This window comes from Sphaerodactylus townsendi, linkage group LG02 (assembly GCF_021028975.2).
Source record: "Sphaerodactylus townsendi isolate TG3544 linkage group LG02, MPM_Stown_v2.3, whole genome shotgun sequence".
Classification (NCBI taxonomy): Eukaryota; Metazoa; Chordata; class Lepidosauria; order Squamata; family Sphaerodactylidae; genus Sphaerodactylus; species Sphaerodactylus townsendi.
The window spans coordinates 24,367,502-24,384,582 of NC_059426.1; the positions used below are offsets into that span (position 1 = coordinate 24,367,502).

At 42.3% G+C, this 17,081-nt stretch overlaps 1 protein-coding gene across 7 annotated transcripts in view; it reads left to right on the top strand.

Annotated features, from left to right (window-relative positions):
* The window catches only part of ZNF385B (zinc finger protein 385B), a 314,561-nt gene that overhangs the window by 217,381 nt on the left and 80,099 nt on the right, over positions 1-17,081 (top strand). For 4 of the 7 annotated variants that reach the window (XM_048485735.1, XM_048485737.1, XM_048485736.1 and 1 more), the window contains one exon: positions 16,048-16,158. In XM_048485735.1, coding sequence (XP_048341692.1) covers positions 16,048-16,158 — 111 coding nt within the window. Of the gene's footprint in view, positions 1-3,029; positions 3,248-14,052; positions 14,176-16,047; positions 16,159-17,081 lie in introns of those variants that run through there. The other 3 variants (XM_048485740.1, XM_048485741.1, XM_048485739.1) reach the window with 3 other exon arrangements.

The window sequence follows — 17,081 nt, forward strand, 5'->3', positions numbered from 1 at the left end:
GCATTCCGGGGGCGTGACTGGGCATTCCTGGGCGGGGCTGTGGCAAGGACGCAGCTGCTGCACTGGTCCTTGGGCGGGAAACGAATGCACATAGGCACAGGCTGCCACGCACGCCGGTGCACCTCCTGCTAGACTGCTTCAAGTTCTGTGCGCTAGTGCTGAGAGGAGGGGCGTAACAAAGGCAAAAATCACATGGCAAAATCACCAATTAGTAACCCCCTCTCGGCACACACAAATAATTAGTAACCTACTCTCAGGAACCTGTGAGAACCTGCTGGATCCTACCTCTGAATGTAGACCACATTGCCTAATCATTTTTCCAAACAGGTTTGTGAACCATGTTGTACAGTGCAACTGTATTCTGTGTGTCGAAAATCCTTTTATGTAGTCTGTGAAAAGCCAAAAGAGTGAGAGCCTTCCTGACCTCAGGCAGAGCATAGGGAGAGAGGCAGTCCTATAGGTAAGAAGAACCAAGGCCACGAAGGACTTTAAATGTGATAGCCATCACTTTAACTTGAGCCCGGTAACAAATGGGCAGCTGATGGAGTATCTGTCTAGCTCCTGATAATAGTAGATCTTCAGAATTCTGTTACCTGAAATGGTGTGGTCTGTCCCTCTCAGTTAGCAAGGACAGACCTTAATAGGGAGAGAGGCTGGGTAAGCTTGGAATCTTGGTTGCCAACTTTTTGCAGCGATCAGCTTTTGCAAAAAATCCACTGGAGAATGAAGTGAAGTTTAATAGTTTATCAAAAAGTGCCCATTTTCTCCAGGTGAACAGATCTCTGTTGCCAGGAGATCAGTTGTAGTGTGTAACCTCATTCCCTGACATTTTGTGGTCCTCCTTTAGTGGCCTTGTTATAATTGTCTCCATCTCCTATGGAAGCCATTTTGTGATTGTGCCCACCACCTTGTGTTGGAATTCCAAAGGTTCCTGCAGGCTCAAAAAAGGTTAGGGGCTCCTGGAGTAGTATTTTCCCTCAAATGGAAAATGTCCATTTTCTTTTGTAGATTAGTCATAATAGGTCATAATTGAAGAACTGGACAAATCTTGGCATTTAGTACATACAAAATATGAATGAGATCATCAGGTAAGTAAAAGTTCCTGAGGATGTGCAAGGCGATATTTTCTAGAGTCAAGAGTTAGATCTTCTTAGCAAGCCTAGGTTATTCCAGAGACCACTCAGGATCAAGCACATATTAATAAAATCAGCAACTTAATTAGTGCTCAAGACCTAATGGCACTTGAATCTTCAGAGAAGAAGGCAGTTATTTCTACCCATTTCCCACTCGCATGTTGCTCATTTTTTCTGTGGGTGCATTGATCTTCAGGAACAAAAATTTATTAGGTTCGATGAACTGTAGTGAGAGAGGGAAGAAGAAGAAGAGTTTGGATTTATATCCCCCCCTTTCTCTCCTGCAGGAGACTCAAAGGGGCTTACAATCTCCTTGCCCTTCCCCCCTCACAACAAACACCCTGTAAGGTAGGTGGGGCTGAGAGAGCTCCGAGAAGCTGTGACTAGCCCAAGGTCACCCAGCTGGCGTGTGTGGGAGTGTACAGGCTAATCTGAATTCCCCAGAGAAGCCTCCACAGCTCAGGCAGCAGAGCGGAGAATCAAACCCGGTTCCTCCAGATTAGATACACGAGCTCTTAACCTCCTACAGGAGGGGATGGGGGTGGAATGTTGTGCTCCAAAAAAATCTGTAGGTGCCTCTAAAGTATTGTTTGTTTCCAGAACCAAATGGTTGTGTGGGTGTGTGGGGGTGTGTGTATGTGGGGGTGTGTAACTCCACAGAAAAATCGAGGCATTAGTGGGCTGGAAGCATTGTAAACGACTTGAGTGGAGACGGCCTATGTTATAATTTGTAATGTATTTGGCTTCTGCCAACCTGTCTTTGATCGAGACCATCAGACACCACCTGCAAGCGAACTCGTTTCCCAAGCATGAGGGGCCCTAATTTGAATTAGAATCACACTGTGGGAGAAGAAAGGGTTCCCCCTATACCTGGACTGAAATGGCTTAATTGACCACAGTTTACCCCTTGGACAGGGCTGCACATGTAGCCCATCAGTAGACATGCTGACCCCTAATGGAGTACATAAACCCCTATGGGTCAGGATCCCATTTTGGGTCAGGAAAATAGTGTGTAGGAGAAGCTGAAACCTCTTAGCCCCTTGCTCTGCCTTCCCAATGCGAAGTGGGGCACTGCGCCCCTTGAATCAGGAATTCATTTCTAAGAGGGGTGACTCAGACTGCAGTCTTCTGCATATTTACTTGAGAGTTTGAATGGGGCAGGATTTGCTTCTTAAATAAACATGCATAGAATTATGCTGTCACGTGAGTTGGGATATCTAATATGGGTCTGAGTCAGAAGAGAACAGGTTACCACAGACTGCCGACTTATTGGTCCCATTCAACAGGTTTTTCTATCTCTCCCTTTCATGCTTGTGTGTATAGAACACTTTAATCTGAAATAAGACTTTAATCTCACTGTGCTGCCGGGACTTGCCTCCACTGTGAAGTGTGTTAAACTGCACACTTTACCCTGTAGCGAAAGCACAGCTAAAACAGAACGAGTGCTAGGCTGGATGCTTCGTAATTTATTTTCAGCTAAATAGTCCCCAACTATTAGCACCTGACATACAACTAGAGTTCCTCGGAACATCGACCGGGAACCACCGATCAACAAATTACCCCAATTATTCATCATGGCATGTTTAATTTTATTTAGTGAGCCCAGATCGGTTTATAGTGCTTCACGCGCCTTCTGGCAGACTGGCCCTGTTTTACTATTCAGACATGGTGTAATCTACCCTCGCTTTGCGACATATTTAAAGGGCATTAATTGTTAATGCCGCACTCCCTTGAATTCCAGCCATGACTCCCAAGCAGACTGCGCTCGCTTTGGAAAGAGAGCTCCAGCGACTCTCGCAGGAGTCTTGAGCTGAGCCTCCGGAGACTCTGTCAGCTGTATTGTTTGTCTGCGAGTTTCTCCTGGCACGGCTTCCAGTTGGGGGGAAGAGAGGCTTCCCTCTCAGCCTGCGTTGCATTGTGGCGCTGCCTTTTTAATTTGAACCACCAACTGCCTCGCGTTAACGCTGTGGATTATTATCCAGAAATCTCAGGAGTATCACAGCTGGGTCTTCAAACTGTTCTACAGACAGCCGTCTTCCTTTTCTGCTGCTCTTTCCCAGTGCCAGCCACTTCAGATGGTGCAGGTACTTTCCATCATTGCTTGCGATCAGCAGGTCGAGTAATTAGCAGTTTAATGGGGGGGGGGGGGAAGAGCTTTCAAAAACATTGTGTTATTTATAAAGCTGCCTGCCAAAAAACAGAATTTGCTGCATAAGTGCAGTCGAGTATGTGTATCACCTGTATGCTACGTTGCCTGCTAACAACAGGCAGTAGTGAATGCTGGATGTAATTTGCTGCGCTATGTATTAGTTATAATTTGATATTAGGAGATCTCGGGCATTTGCATGAGCAGATTTAGTAAGCTGTTTAGGTGATACGCTGTGAACAATGGTTCCGTAAGTGGCAGACTTTAAAAATAGGAACTGTTGCTCTGAGATATTTTAATTACGGTGTGAATGTTTGAGAGGTGTAGCTGTTTTTGTATAGTCTTGCAATAGAAGATTTCCATTCTGTGTGCGAGAAGTTTTTGCTGAATACATATTCTGTTTGTCACTAATTAAGACCTTGTTACTTAACTGCGAGCTGTTATTAAAAATATAATGCTTTAATAACAATTGCTAAAAAAAAAACCGGAAGGATCAGCAAGGTCCCGAAAGAATACTGTGAAATTCTTTTTATTTGCCATTTGGAAGTTAGTTAGGATTCTGGAAGACAAAAGACTTAATTAATCCCAAATCTGCAACACGAAATGATGTTAGCTGAACTCTTAATGCTGTGAAGACAAAGCCACATGTACCTGTGTATTCTGATTGATAACAAATTTACATGAAAGTAAGTCCTACTGATCTTGCTGACTACCTGACTCATATAATTGCAGAGGTGGGAGAACCACTTATGCCATGCTTCAGGTATGCCATTTTTCCAACAGAATCTACACAAAATTAAACACTTTTAAATTCACGGCTCCCACTGAGAGGGTGAAGCATGTGCTTAAACCTTTTCAATTAAAAGCAACATGATATAAATATGCTTAACTTAGACTATTCCCATGGAGATCATCTCCAACAGGAATTATTTCAAATGTCTTATTTGTTTCAGGTTGTTTTACTTGAACATCTTTATTTTGATATAGCTGGTATGAGCTGTGATTATTTTGGTGCTAATTTGTTTCCTCATACTGAATTTTCCCCATAAAATGGGTGCATTTTTCAGTGTTATTTGTGCAATGTTAAATCCTTATACGTCAATTATATGTATGAATAATATACATTGCATGTATAAATTGCATTATATACAATATATGTACCGAAACAAGCAAGTCCAGAAAATAAAAGTGAAAAGTAGAAGAACTGAAACCATAAATGAAAATACAAACAAATCCAGAAAGCCATAATAGAGAGGACATTCTCTTATCCCTAATCACAGACTAGGAAACATTTTAATGAGTTAAATAGCAATCAGAAATTGCCAAAATTTACTACATGTAGGGAGTGGGTTTTTGACAGCTTACTTCAGAAGAATGTAGATAGTATTTATTCCTCTAAAATATTATACATTTGGCTTAAGAGAATGTTGAGACTCAGGGTAAGACTGGAAGACCAGTGATACAATAACCAAGGGACAGAACTAAATTTCTGAGCCCTGTTTTTTTCCAGTCAAAGACTCCTTTTATTTTTGTTTTTCCTTTTATGAATCAAACTTTCCTCCCATATTGTCTTATGCCAAATTTTTCTGTTGAATTAATGCAATTTTGACACCGTTTTGTGGCAATTGCACATAAACAGAGTGTACATGGCACAAAAGAGTAAAAAAATCCTCATGAAAGTGATTTATAAAATTTCACAAAAGAAACCAGTCAGGAATTCCAGCAACAAATATAAATAATCCTGAAAAGGTCACGGTGGCGATATATAAAAATAGAATGGACATATTGAACATATATGATTCTGACTTATCTGAATTGAACCATTGGTCTATCAAGGTGAATGTGGTCTACTCAGGCTTGCAATGGTTCAACCTCCAGTTAAGGTGTTTTCTAATACCTACTCCCTGATCCTTTTAACTGGAGATGCCAGGGATTGGATCTGGAACATTTTGTTTACAAAGCAGATGATCTATCATTGAACCACAGCTCCTTCCTACAGCAGTGTATGTCACTTTGGGTTCCATGATAGATGAATAGTGAAGGATAAATGTGAATCTGTGTATGTCACCTTGGGTTCCATGATGGAAGAATGGTGAGGGATAAATGTTATATATATATATATATATATATATATATATATATATATATATATATATATATATATATATATATATACATATATATATATATATATATATATATATATATATATATATATATATATATATATATATATATATATATATATATATATATATATATATATATATATATATATATATATATATATATATATATGAATATTTGCTAGTGATGTCAGTTCTCTTGAGGATCCATAACTCCCATTACTGTTTGTAAGGACATCATTTCAACCCTCAAGTCATTACTCACACTGCTTAGTGGAGATTATTCAGTATCCACAATGACCTCAAGTTGGACCCTGACATTATCAGTATGTGATTCTGTTGTAGGCAGGTGGAGGTGTGTACCATTATTTATCCATACAATAAATCACCTTAGCCATGTTCTCCTTCAGAAGTCCCAAGTGAAGCACATAAGATCATGCCAATGAGTTGTCTAAGTGGTATATAAGGTAGGAGTAGAGCAGATCAATTGAAACAACTACAGAGTCCTTAGTTTGGCATCAATCACGAATTGAATACAGAAGGAATGGCCAATAGGAATACAGGGTTGAGGGATTAAAGAAATTTTTCTTTAAATTCAGATGGAGCTAGAACTTCATGCAGAGTGCCTTATGTGGGCAAGTAGACTGATAGATCACTACAAGATGGAATAACAGGTATTGACCCTACTAATCAAGATTCATTCTGGTATTTTCAGAAATGGGTGGCATATAAATTGGTGTGGAGGTGCCTAGATCAGGACATAGAACTGTTGGACCCACTGTCAGCAAATCCTTATCAGCACATTGGATGTACCACTACATCCCTGGGATGGCCATACAATCCTTGGGATGGCCATACAATTTAACTACATCCTGACTTTGCAAACCCAATTAGAGGTGAAGTGTCTTTGATAATAGTAGACGCCCATATAGAATGGTTTAAGATACTGCTGGTGTCACAATGCCACTTTTGGTCTACCAGAAATCTTTGTCACTGACAATGGTCCAGTCTTCCTAAGAACATTAGGGAATACAATGGTATTTTTCACATACTCCTTTCTCCTTTCAATACTTTCTCCAATGTGTTCATGGAGCAGAGAGTGCAGTCAGGAATGCCAGAGCAAAAATATATGGGGTCATTGCATTTGGAAATGCAGAAAGCCAGATTCCTAGTGAAACCCCCTTATGCAACTTGAGGTATCCCCAGTGTGATAGGTCAGTTTACTTGTACAGCTTTTCTGAGATATGCAGTATGCACTGAAGTGTTACAGAGCCAAGCAGCTTTGCACCCTGAACAATCCCTTCAGAGTAATCTACACACTCTTTGACTGGGCATGTGTGGGCTATCAGTGGCTGTATGGAAATAGAGACCAAGTATCCTCAAGCGGAGGTTTTTCCAGAATGTGTACTTAAATCACATCCACATACTGTCAGAGCGCTAAGAAGATAAAAAATAGTAATAGTGAAATCCCCACAGGACAGAAGACCTGTGCCTCTGGTATTAAACCGGGGGCGGGGGGAGCTTCTGGGGTCTTAAATTGTCACACCGAAACGCTGTAAAACAGGTATGGTAGAATAGCAGGAGTCCAGGGGAATGAGGGCCAAGAAATACCACAAAGGTAACTTTATAAATGTCTCATATCTGAACAGTTGTAGGCCTGTACTGAAACTCTTTTTACAGAAAGTGTTAGAAAGAACAGTGACTTAAAGTACTGCATGGATTCATGGATGAGACTATATATCTAGATCAGTGGTGGCGAACCTTTGGCACTCCAGATGTTTTGGACTACAATTCCCATTAGCCCCTGCCAGCATGGCCAATTAACCATGCTGGCAGGGGCTGATGGGAATTGTAGTCCATAACATTTGGAGTGCCAAAGGTTCGCCACCACGGGTCTAGATCCTTTTCAGTTTGGATTCAGATCCAGTCACAGTATGGAAACTGTCTCGATCACTCTGATAAGATGATCTACAATGGTCAACCAACCGATGGAGTGTATCTCAGCTTATCCTCTTGGAACTTTTGATGACCCTCAGTGCTGTGGTATCATCCTGAACTGCCTGGCCAGGACGGGGGTCAGAGATTCAGTGATGCATTGGTTTCATATCATCCTTGAGGGTAAACTCCAGCAGGTTCCATTAGGAGATGTTTTCCAGTTCCCTGATTGTTTGGGTACTTCAAAGCTCAATCATCTCCATTCTTTTTAGCCTTTGTATGAAATGCTGCTTGAAGGGATCATCCAGACTGTGGTTTACTGATGACTCTAATTTTAACCATCTCTTTTTTCTGCCTTATGTCAGGGAAGCAACAGAATGGCTAAAATCTAATGTTTGGAAACAGTGAAGGACAGGATTGAAAGATAATAAATTGAAACTTAATCCAGACAAGGTGGTAGGAATGACAAGAATTAGTTAATGGGGAATGTTAGTTAATGGAGTTACATTCCCTGTGAAAGATCGATTTGGAAACTCACGGGGACTTGTGGACAGCAGACACCTCTTTTTTAAACCTTGGACAGGCAAATGTCTGAAAATGACCAGAGCAGAGGCGTAGCTCCAGTGGGAAAGGTGTGCAACACGCCGGGCGCGCGCACCTGTGGGTGTGTGGCAGGGGCGTGGCGTGGCGTGGCGGGATAGGGGTGGAGGACGCACCGGGCGCTTTCCCCCCTCACTATGCCTCTGGACCAGATATATATTTACCAGAGGTCTTGGCTAAACCTAATTTGCCTGCAACTGCCATTCCTGGTGAAAGCCAGTCTGGCTACAGAAACATTCCTTGAGAACAGCCAAATTGGATTATTGTAATGAGTCCTTCATGGGGTTGCCCATGAAGACTGTTCAGACACTTCAATGCAAAATTCAGCTGCAGGATGTACCCTGGTGACTATATAAAACCTTTGCTATGCAGATTTCCAATTTGTTTCCACACTCAGTTCAAGGTATTAGTTGGCTCAGGGCCAGAGTTTCTAAAAGACAACCTCTACCCATCTCAACCTGCCCAGCTTTCAAGAACCATGCTTCGTGCATTCCGGTAGACATCAACCCCAGCTGAGGTTATGTTGCTTGGAAACCTTTTTCTGGCTGCTACCCTCAGGTTGTGCAAATCCCTCCTACAGGAAATGAGATTGCTGTCATCTCCACAGGCTTTTGTTCTGATGTAAAAGCTGGAGACATTTTGGAATGATGTTCAACTGGACTGAAATAGAGGCTGGCGATATCATTTTACACCCTTGAATTGTTTGCTGTTTCGATGATGTTTTGGTCATTTTGTGTGTGGAATTGCATTCACTTTAATTTACTTGTTACCCTTCTTGAGGACGCATTCAATGGAAAGGCAGCTTATAAATAGACAGTATTTTAAAAATAAGAATAAACTCTGGTTTTCAGAGATTCAAGAAACTGACAGAGGCCCCTTCCACACATGCAGAATAATCCACTTTCAAACAACTTTCAGCACACTTTGCAGCTGGATTGTACTGTACGAAATAGCAAAATCCACTTGCAAACAATTGTGCAAGTGGATTGAAAGTGCATTATTCTGCATGTATGGAAGGGGCCAGAAATGTTTCAGGAAGTTGTGGATAGGCAATACTAGCTCCAGATTGCTCTTTTGGACTCCAAGCCTGAGATTAAATTTCTGATTCCAACCTGAAGCCAAGCAGGTAATTGCATGGAGTTGATATGGACTGTATTGATTCCTTTTTAAAGAGAAGTGCTGAACCCTTTGATCCAGAAAGACTGCTTCCAGTTACAGAAGTGTGGAGGACATGAAAACTTATACCCTGAAACTGTTATTGGTCTCTAAGGATCTAATCAAAAATTTCTATTACCTAAAAGGACAAATGGCAGCAAACCACAATATACTCTCAAAACAGAGAAATCTGTGGTTTGTTTTTTTTCTCAGTACCAGAAAGAGCCTAAACCGGGTTGTGTGAACATCCTTCCAATTCATTGGCAGGGGAAGGGCAAAGTTTCCTACTGGTGGCAGTATTTACTATGGATCATGACACTTCTTCCTATGGGGCATGCCCCTACAATGCTGTACAGTTTAGCAATGGTAAAGAGCAGGTGTAGGATGAGGGGACTCTAACTGCTGTCCATGGGACACCAGTTGAGGAAAGGGATTCAGCAAGTGGTTAGCAATGCCAGCCCTAATTGTGAACTATTGTCACCCTTGATTATATTCTTCAGTGTGGAGATTTGGAGGCAGTCCCTCAAACCACGTGAACTGCATTCTACTAATTTTATTTTTCTTTCGTAATTTTGTTTTCATTTTGACTAGACAAGTGCCAACAGGGAGTCTCCAATTAAGTTTTCACGTTTGTATACCAATGGGCAGGATTTTATTTTCAGCTGAAGTATAAAAACAATAAACGGGTCAAGTTTTCTGTGTAAAATTATTGTGTTTGTTGCTTTTCCATCCATTGACCTGTACTTAATATGGGAATAGGGCTTGGCATCTGTTGTCTTCTCAAACACATGTTTAGGTCGTGCTAGATCAGTGGTGGCGAACCTATGGCACGGGTGCCAGAGGTGGCACTCAGAGCCCTCTCTGTGGGCACGCGTGCACAGAGTTTGTCACGGGGGGGGGCAGAAAATTGCCCCCCCACTCACACACATCTAGCCTGGCCTGGGCCGCTGGGCATGACATGTAGGTAACCCTGTGAAACCCCACTGATTTTCATGGGAAGAATTGAAGCACAATCCTTTACATGGGAGTAAGCTCAGTTGCTGGCAGTAAGCTCAGTTGCCTCCTAGGGTCGTGATTCATCCATTCGAAGAGTTGCATGGTTGCGTCAAAGCAAAGCCACCGACTACCACCAAGCTTACTCCCTTGGAGCCAACCATTTTTTCTAAACTAAAACCTCAGTTTTCAGGTTAAATTGCCGTGTTGGCACTTTGTGATAAATAAGTGGATTTTGGGTTGCAGTTTGGGCACCCGGTCTCGAAAAGGTTCACCATCGCTGTGCTAGATGATCATATGTCAGGAGTGCTTTGATTGTGTGTTCCTGCACGGCAGGGGCCCTTGTGGTCTCTTCCAACTCTATGGTTCTATGATCGAACATAGTTAACAGTGTAATGAATGAATCACCTTTGATTACAAAAGAGCTTCCTTTTATTAGCAAGATGAAGAAACATACTATCTATCACCTTTTATCCGTCTTACAACCTGATTGCTGTCTTTAAACAAACAGGCAATATTTAATGACATATTGGAGTGATTAACAGCCCAATTCCCAGGGCTCAGGCAGCTGGGGTCAGCATCACCTCCACACCACCTCCAGAGAACTTCCAGGCAGTGCAAGGAGGCGGAAACTCCCCAGCCAGGTGAAAGCTCTCCATGTGCCAGAACTCCGAGGACTACCCGAGTGGTGTTCCCAGCTGCAAAGTCCAGTGGAAGCTGACTAAAGTCAGTTCCACCCCCAGGAGTGACCCCACCTTAGAGACGGATGCAGCTCTGGGGCCCTTTCGCACATACAAAATAATGCATTTTCAATCTACTTTCAGAGCACTTTGAAGCTGGATTTTACTGTGCAGAATAGCAAAATCCACTTTCAAACAGTTCTGAAAGTGAATTGAATGTGCGTTATTCGGCACCCTATGATTGATTATACTGAATCAGATAAAGTAGTTATGCTTTTAAATTGTCAGGATTTTCATTGTTGCCTTATAGTGGCAAAGTTTTTGTCAGAAGTTTGTAAACTGAATGTGTGACAAACGCAAAGTTTTTTACTATTCACTTTTTAACTGGAACTGTATTTTTATACTATCGTGTATATGCCAATAAAGGCTTATTGAATTGTGCGTTATTCTGCATGTGCAGAAGGGGCCTGGGAACTGGGCTCTCTGCTGAGCTGTTGAGGTCCACAGTGCCTGCCAGCCTTCCGGTTTGTCCTCCCTTCGGTGGAGTGGGCAAATAGCTGATGCGGCGGTACGCCAGCTTTAACAGTCCACCCCACCCACCCCCCAATACAATTGGGCTGTAAATTAAGACGTGCCGGGTTTAAATCTCAGAGTGGTCACTGAGAAGCATTAAGCAAGTCAGCATCTTAATTAATGGATGAAAACCATGGTTTACACCACCGCATAAACTAACCCAAGGATCCTCAGAATCACATTCTCCCCCAGGTCCATGCAGACCATTCAAACTCAATACTTCTGATTTCACATAAAAAAATTATGTCTGAGTTAGCCAGCCCTTCAGACCAGGATTAAAACTGAGTTTGGAATCCTGGTTTGCAGGGAAGGCACAAACCATAGTTTATCAGTTCAAAGAGTGTCTATAGTTGCAATGGAAGAGGATGTGTCTGTTTTGCTGGCAGAACTTGAGAGGTGGAGTCCAAAAACAGAAAGATCTTCCAAACTTGTTTAGCATACTGCTTGATCGAGCAATTGCCTTTCCTTATCCCTACTTATCTCCCCCCTGCCCCCGTGCAATGCAAAATAATACTAAAGAAACAATCCAGCCAACAGTAAGCAGTTTGCAGTCCTATTAATTTCACTGGGAATTGAAATCAGTAGAACTCCAGAGTCTCTGATTCTGGTTGGATTGTGTTTTGTTATTACTATTGTTATTTGCTTTTGTGGATTGAGAAAACATTATTGTAACAGTGGCCATTTATACACACGTGGTCTCCTCCACAGTGAGCATTCATTCCTTTCAGAGGACACTCCCAGTAATGCACATATTTTGCCCTCCTCCGAACTCATCGCGCATCAGCTGAGTGCAGCCCTGCAGCTTTCAAAATCTAGAAAAACTGAACTCTTCCCACACCCCTGCACAGAGAAAGCAAAAGGAAAAAGTGTCCATTTTGCTTTCTGCAGGTCTTTCCCGACCCCCACAATAACAGTTCCTCTGGCAGGGATAGAACCTGGAACCGGGGGGGGGGGGGGCAGAAGGGCAGATCTGCTGGAGAGCACTTCGCAGCAGGAGAAAGCAGCAAAAAAAAAAACCCACTGCAAGGCACACAGCCTTGTGGAAAGCTGTAAATGCACAAAACTCTAATTTTCACATACTATAACACAGGGATCCCCAATGTGGGGCCCACCAACTATTTTTAGGAAGTGGGCGGGGCCAGGTACTGCTTTTACCCAACTAGGCTTTTGATTGACTGTTGGAGATTTGGTTGACTGAATTTTTTAAAAATGTTGCTTTGGTAGCAGCTGTCACCACAGCAACAAGGAGCTGCACCATGTTACTGAAGTTAAGCTGTGGCAATTATTTTGTGGCGGACTCCACCACCTGCGGCAGACATCTTGTGGCGGCCATTTTGTTGCTGTGCCCACTGTGCAGTGTCAGAATTCCAGATGTCCCCCCCCCCACCCAAGCTATAATACATTACTTTGATAAGTGCATTGTAAATTAAGTGTGCTTTCTGGCATTAATTGTACTGTAGAAAATAAGCATGGCACCCAAAAAGCTTTTGAATGACCCATTTTTTAAATCCACTTTAATGCTTTTGATCCCAGAAGAATCTCACTGATCCAGGATTTCAGGATATTGCTTGAGAGTTGCATGTTATAAATTTTATCAAATTGGATCAAATTATGTTTTAACTCTGATGTGTGCAGTTTAACATATACTGTGCGCCCAGACCTATTTGCCTCTGAATGGTATCAACTTCTCAAATCAAAAATTTACTCAATAGGTTTATTACTTGAAGATCTCTGTGTGCTGTCACCCAGAGAGATTTTCCGAACCTTAAAAAGCAGACTTTTAGAACAGGAATACCATATCTTGCTGAGGCAAGCAAATAAATCATGCTAACCCCTGTCTGTCGGAATAATACTGGAACAGGAGAACATAGCCAAATATCTTGAATTATTAACTGAACCCCAACAGAGATGGATTATCACAAGGACCAGATCCAATACTTTCCCATCGGCCATTACAAAGGGTCATTACTTATCCATCCATCTTCAGGATCGGGTTTGTCCACACTGTAGAAACCAAGCGGAGACTCTTGCTCACATTATACTCAACTGTCTGAGATATGTGGGCATTAGGAATTTCTCTCCCAGGCTGGCCCTAGACCAGGGGTCAGCAACCTTTACCACCCAAAGAGCCATTTGGACCCGTTTTCCATGGCCCCAAAGATCTACTGAGCCGGAGAGGCGGCTCTGCATGGAGCTGCCTCCGGTTCAGCCCCTCCACTCACCTTTCCTTCCAGCGCTGCTCTGGAGGGCTGGAGGGACACACCCACGCTACCCTCCAACCTCCAGGCTACCCGGAGCGGTAGTATAAGGCTGAAAGAGCCGCATGTGGCTCCGGAGCCGTGGGTTGCAGACCCCTGCCCTAGACAAATCTGAAAGAGACTCTGACAGTTCTGTTGTGGAGCTTCTGTTAAACAATACAGATGTCGTGCTCTTGGGAAAAGTAGCAAAATTTCTTTTACAAGTGACAGAACTTTCTAAGTAATGTATACTGCTATAGACAGTCTTTCTGTCTGTGTTTTGAATGTACTCTTGATTTGTACTTCATAAATGTCTGGTAACGCTGAGCCTATTTTAAATGCCTAATAAAGGTGGTGGTGGTGGTGGTGGTGGTGGTGGTGGTGGTGGTGGTGGTTGTTGTTATAAATTTTATCAACCTAGGACATCAGTAGTCTCTTCTATTTTTCACAAAGGTATTTCAAAAATTCGTTGTTTGAATGTTCAGAAGAATTGCATCACTTGTTGATTCAATGCGGAAGACCTAGGGGAATATGAGTCAGTTTTTCCAAGCACGAAAGAAGTGTAAAAGTGGCCACTTTAAAATATTCTCACAAAAGGTGAATGTCTCAGTTAATTGTTTATGTGTCTTCTGTGCCCAAGCAAACAACACTTTTCCTAAATGGAGACATTAAAACTTTTTTCCTAATTATTTATTATAAATCAAAATCCCAAACAGAAAAAAATAAAACCCAAAAATAACATAATTGGCAAGTTTACAGATAAGCCTCTGTAGAAGGGTTCCAAAATATCTAAAAATATGTTCAAGCCTAATTACTCTCATTTGTTACATTCAAATGTTGATAAGGTTTTAAGATCCTCAATCCATTGGATTACTCGAAGTGAGTGTTTGTTGTAATTCAAGTCTTTGAGCAAAGTAACAGCTCTAAAAGTGTCTTTTCATTGACCATCATTTAGTCTCCCAAAAACAGACAAATAGTTTAACAGTATGTAAGCATCCTCAAAAATCCATGCATATTCTAACACAAAATGGATACAAGTAAGTACTTCCTCCCCAAAAGACCAAATAATTGGACAGTTAAAGCAAATGTGCAAGAGACACAACTTGTGAATTACCCTGCCAGTAATTAAACACTTTGCTTAAGTCCTTTACTAAAAAGTCCAGTATACCCTAAACATAATTTGTTGCTGGATAACAGTCCTGTCCAAGGGGCCGAGTAACTGACCGAGTAACATAGCACCACACTGGGCTGCCACCCCAACTAAGAGGCTTCCCAGCAGGGGGGTGGGCTTAAAATGCCAGAAAGCTTCACCGCTGCCAGGAAGAAGAAGAGTTTGGATTTATATCCCCCCCTTTCTCTCCTGCAGGAGACTCAAAGGGGCTTACAAACTCCTCCCCCCTCCACAACAAACACCCTGTGAGGTGGGTGGGGCTGAGAGAGCTCCAAGAAGCTGTGACTAGCCCAAGGTCACCCAGCTGGCGTGTGTGGGAGTGCACAGGCTAATCTGAACTCCCCAGATAAGCCTCCACAGCTCAGGCGGCAGAGCTGGGAATCAAACCCAGTTCCTCCAGATTAGATACACGAGCTCTTAACTGCTACGCCACTGCTGCTCCAGGAAACCCCTATTGGACTGAATAGACTTACACCACCTTTTTGGAATGAAGAAAAAAAGAGGGAATGTTTCCCGTCCTTAGATGTCAGGGTCACCCAGCGAAATTGATGGGTAATGGAGGCAGAACAGGTAAAATGAAATCATTTTTCATATCCTTAACGTATGGAATTCATTACTAGAAGATTTGGTGGGCATTTTAAGTGGGTTAAAGAAAAAGGATGATATGGATTGAAGGATATAACGTTTAAGTGTGGCAGGTGTATGGAACTTCCACATTCAGAGGCAAAGTACACTTCCTAATGCTAATGTACAAATAACATGTTCAGTTCCTGCTCTGCAGGTTATAACCTACCTAGAAGCTTCTGGTTGACTGCTGCTGCAGTAAGAATAATTTATTTTTTTCATTTTTGAAAATCGTACACCATTGTTTACCCGTGCTGGGCTCATGGCAATGTATAGCAATAAAAATCCATCACCATCTAGCCCAGGGGTAGGGAACCTGCGGCTCTCCAGATGTTCAGGAACTACAATTCCCATCAGCCTCTATCAGCATGGCCAATTGGCCATGCTGGTAGGGGCTGATGGGAATTGTAGTTCCTGAACATCTGGAGAGCCGCAGGTTCCCTACCCCTGATCTAGCCATATGATCACAATCTATCCACATATAAAGATGCCTGCCAAAAGTTGACACCAGCCCAACAACAAACCGTCTCTTATTTTAAGATTTGTTTTTGCAGATTTGAAATGTTCATCCCTTCCAAAACAAAAGAAAACAATTTTTTTGTATTGAGCTTTTCTTCCTTTGTTTCGTGATTTCCTATGTAATAGTCATTGGAATGTTTTTATTTGCTCTCCAGATGGATCCAGTGCAAAAAGCAGTCATAAACCACACATTTGGCGTGTCACTTCCCCCAAAGAAGAAACAAGTCATTTCTTGCAACGTCTGTCAACTTCGCTTTAACTCTGATGTGAGTACCTTCTGTCATTACTCTATGGGTATACTTTCTGTATTGCTGGGTTAGTATATATCAGCGGTGGCGAACCTATGGCACGGGTGCCAGAGGTGGCACTCAGAGCCCTTTCTGTGGGCACACGTGCACAGAGTTCGTCATGTGGGGGGGGGGGGCGGAAAATCACACACCCCCACACACACACCTAGGCTGGCCTGGGCACGATCCCTTACCTGGGATAAGCTCGGCTGCTGGCAATGGGGCTTGCTGCTGAGTAAACCTTCCTAGGGTTGTGATTCACCCATTCAAAGCATTGCACGGTTGCTTCACCAAGCTTACTCCCGAGTACCGTGCGCCTCGGAGCCAACCATTTTTTCTAAACTAAAACCTCAGTATTCAAGTTAAATTGCCATGTTGGCACTTTGCGATAAATAAGTGGGTCTTGGGTTGCAATTTGGGCACTCGGTCACAAAAAGGTTCACCATCACTGGTGTGTGTGTGTATGTGTATATATATATATATATATATATATACACACACACACACACACACACACACACACACACACACACACACACACACACACACACACACATATATATATATATATATATATATATATGTATATACATACATACATACATACATACATACATACATACATACATACATATATATATATTAAAGTATTTTTGTAGTAGTGATTTGCTGCTCTCTGAACATACACACATTGTGACTGCTTAATGTGGGTTTTCAATAGTTCACCCAGCCTTCTGGTTATCTGCCGATTGATACAGTGATTCTACACTAATGAAATGTAGTAAAATTACTCTCATTTTCGCAAACGCTAATTGCATGGGTTTCAAGATTGTGTGGTCATTGACACTATTTTCTCTCTTCCCTATTATGTTCCCATGTTTTCTAAGGATTTGTTGTGGGTT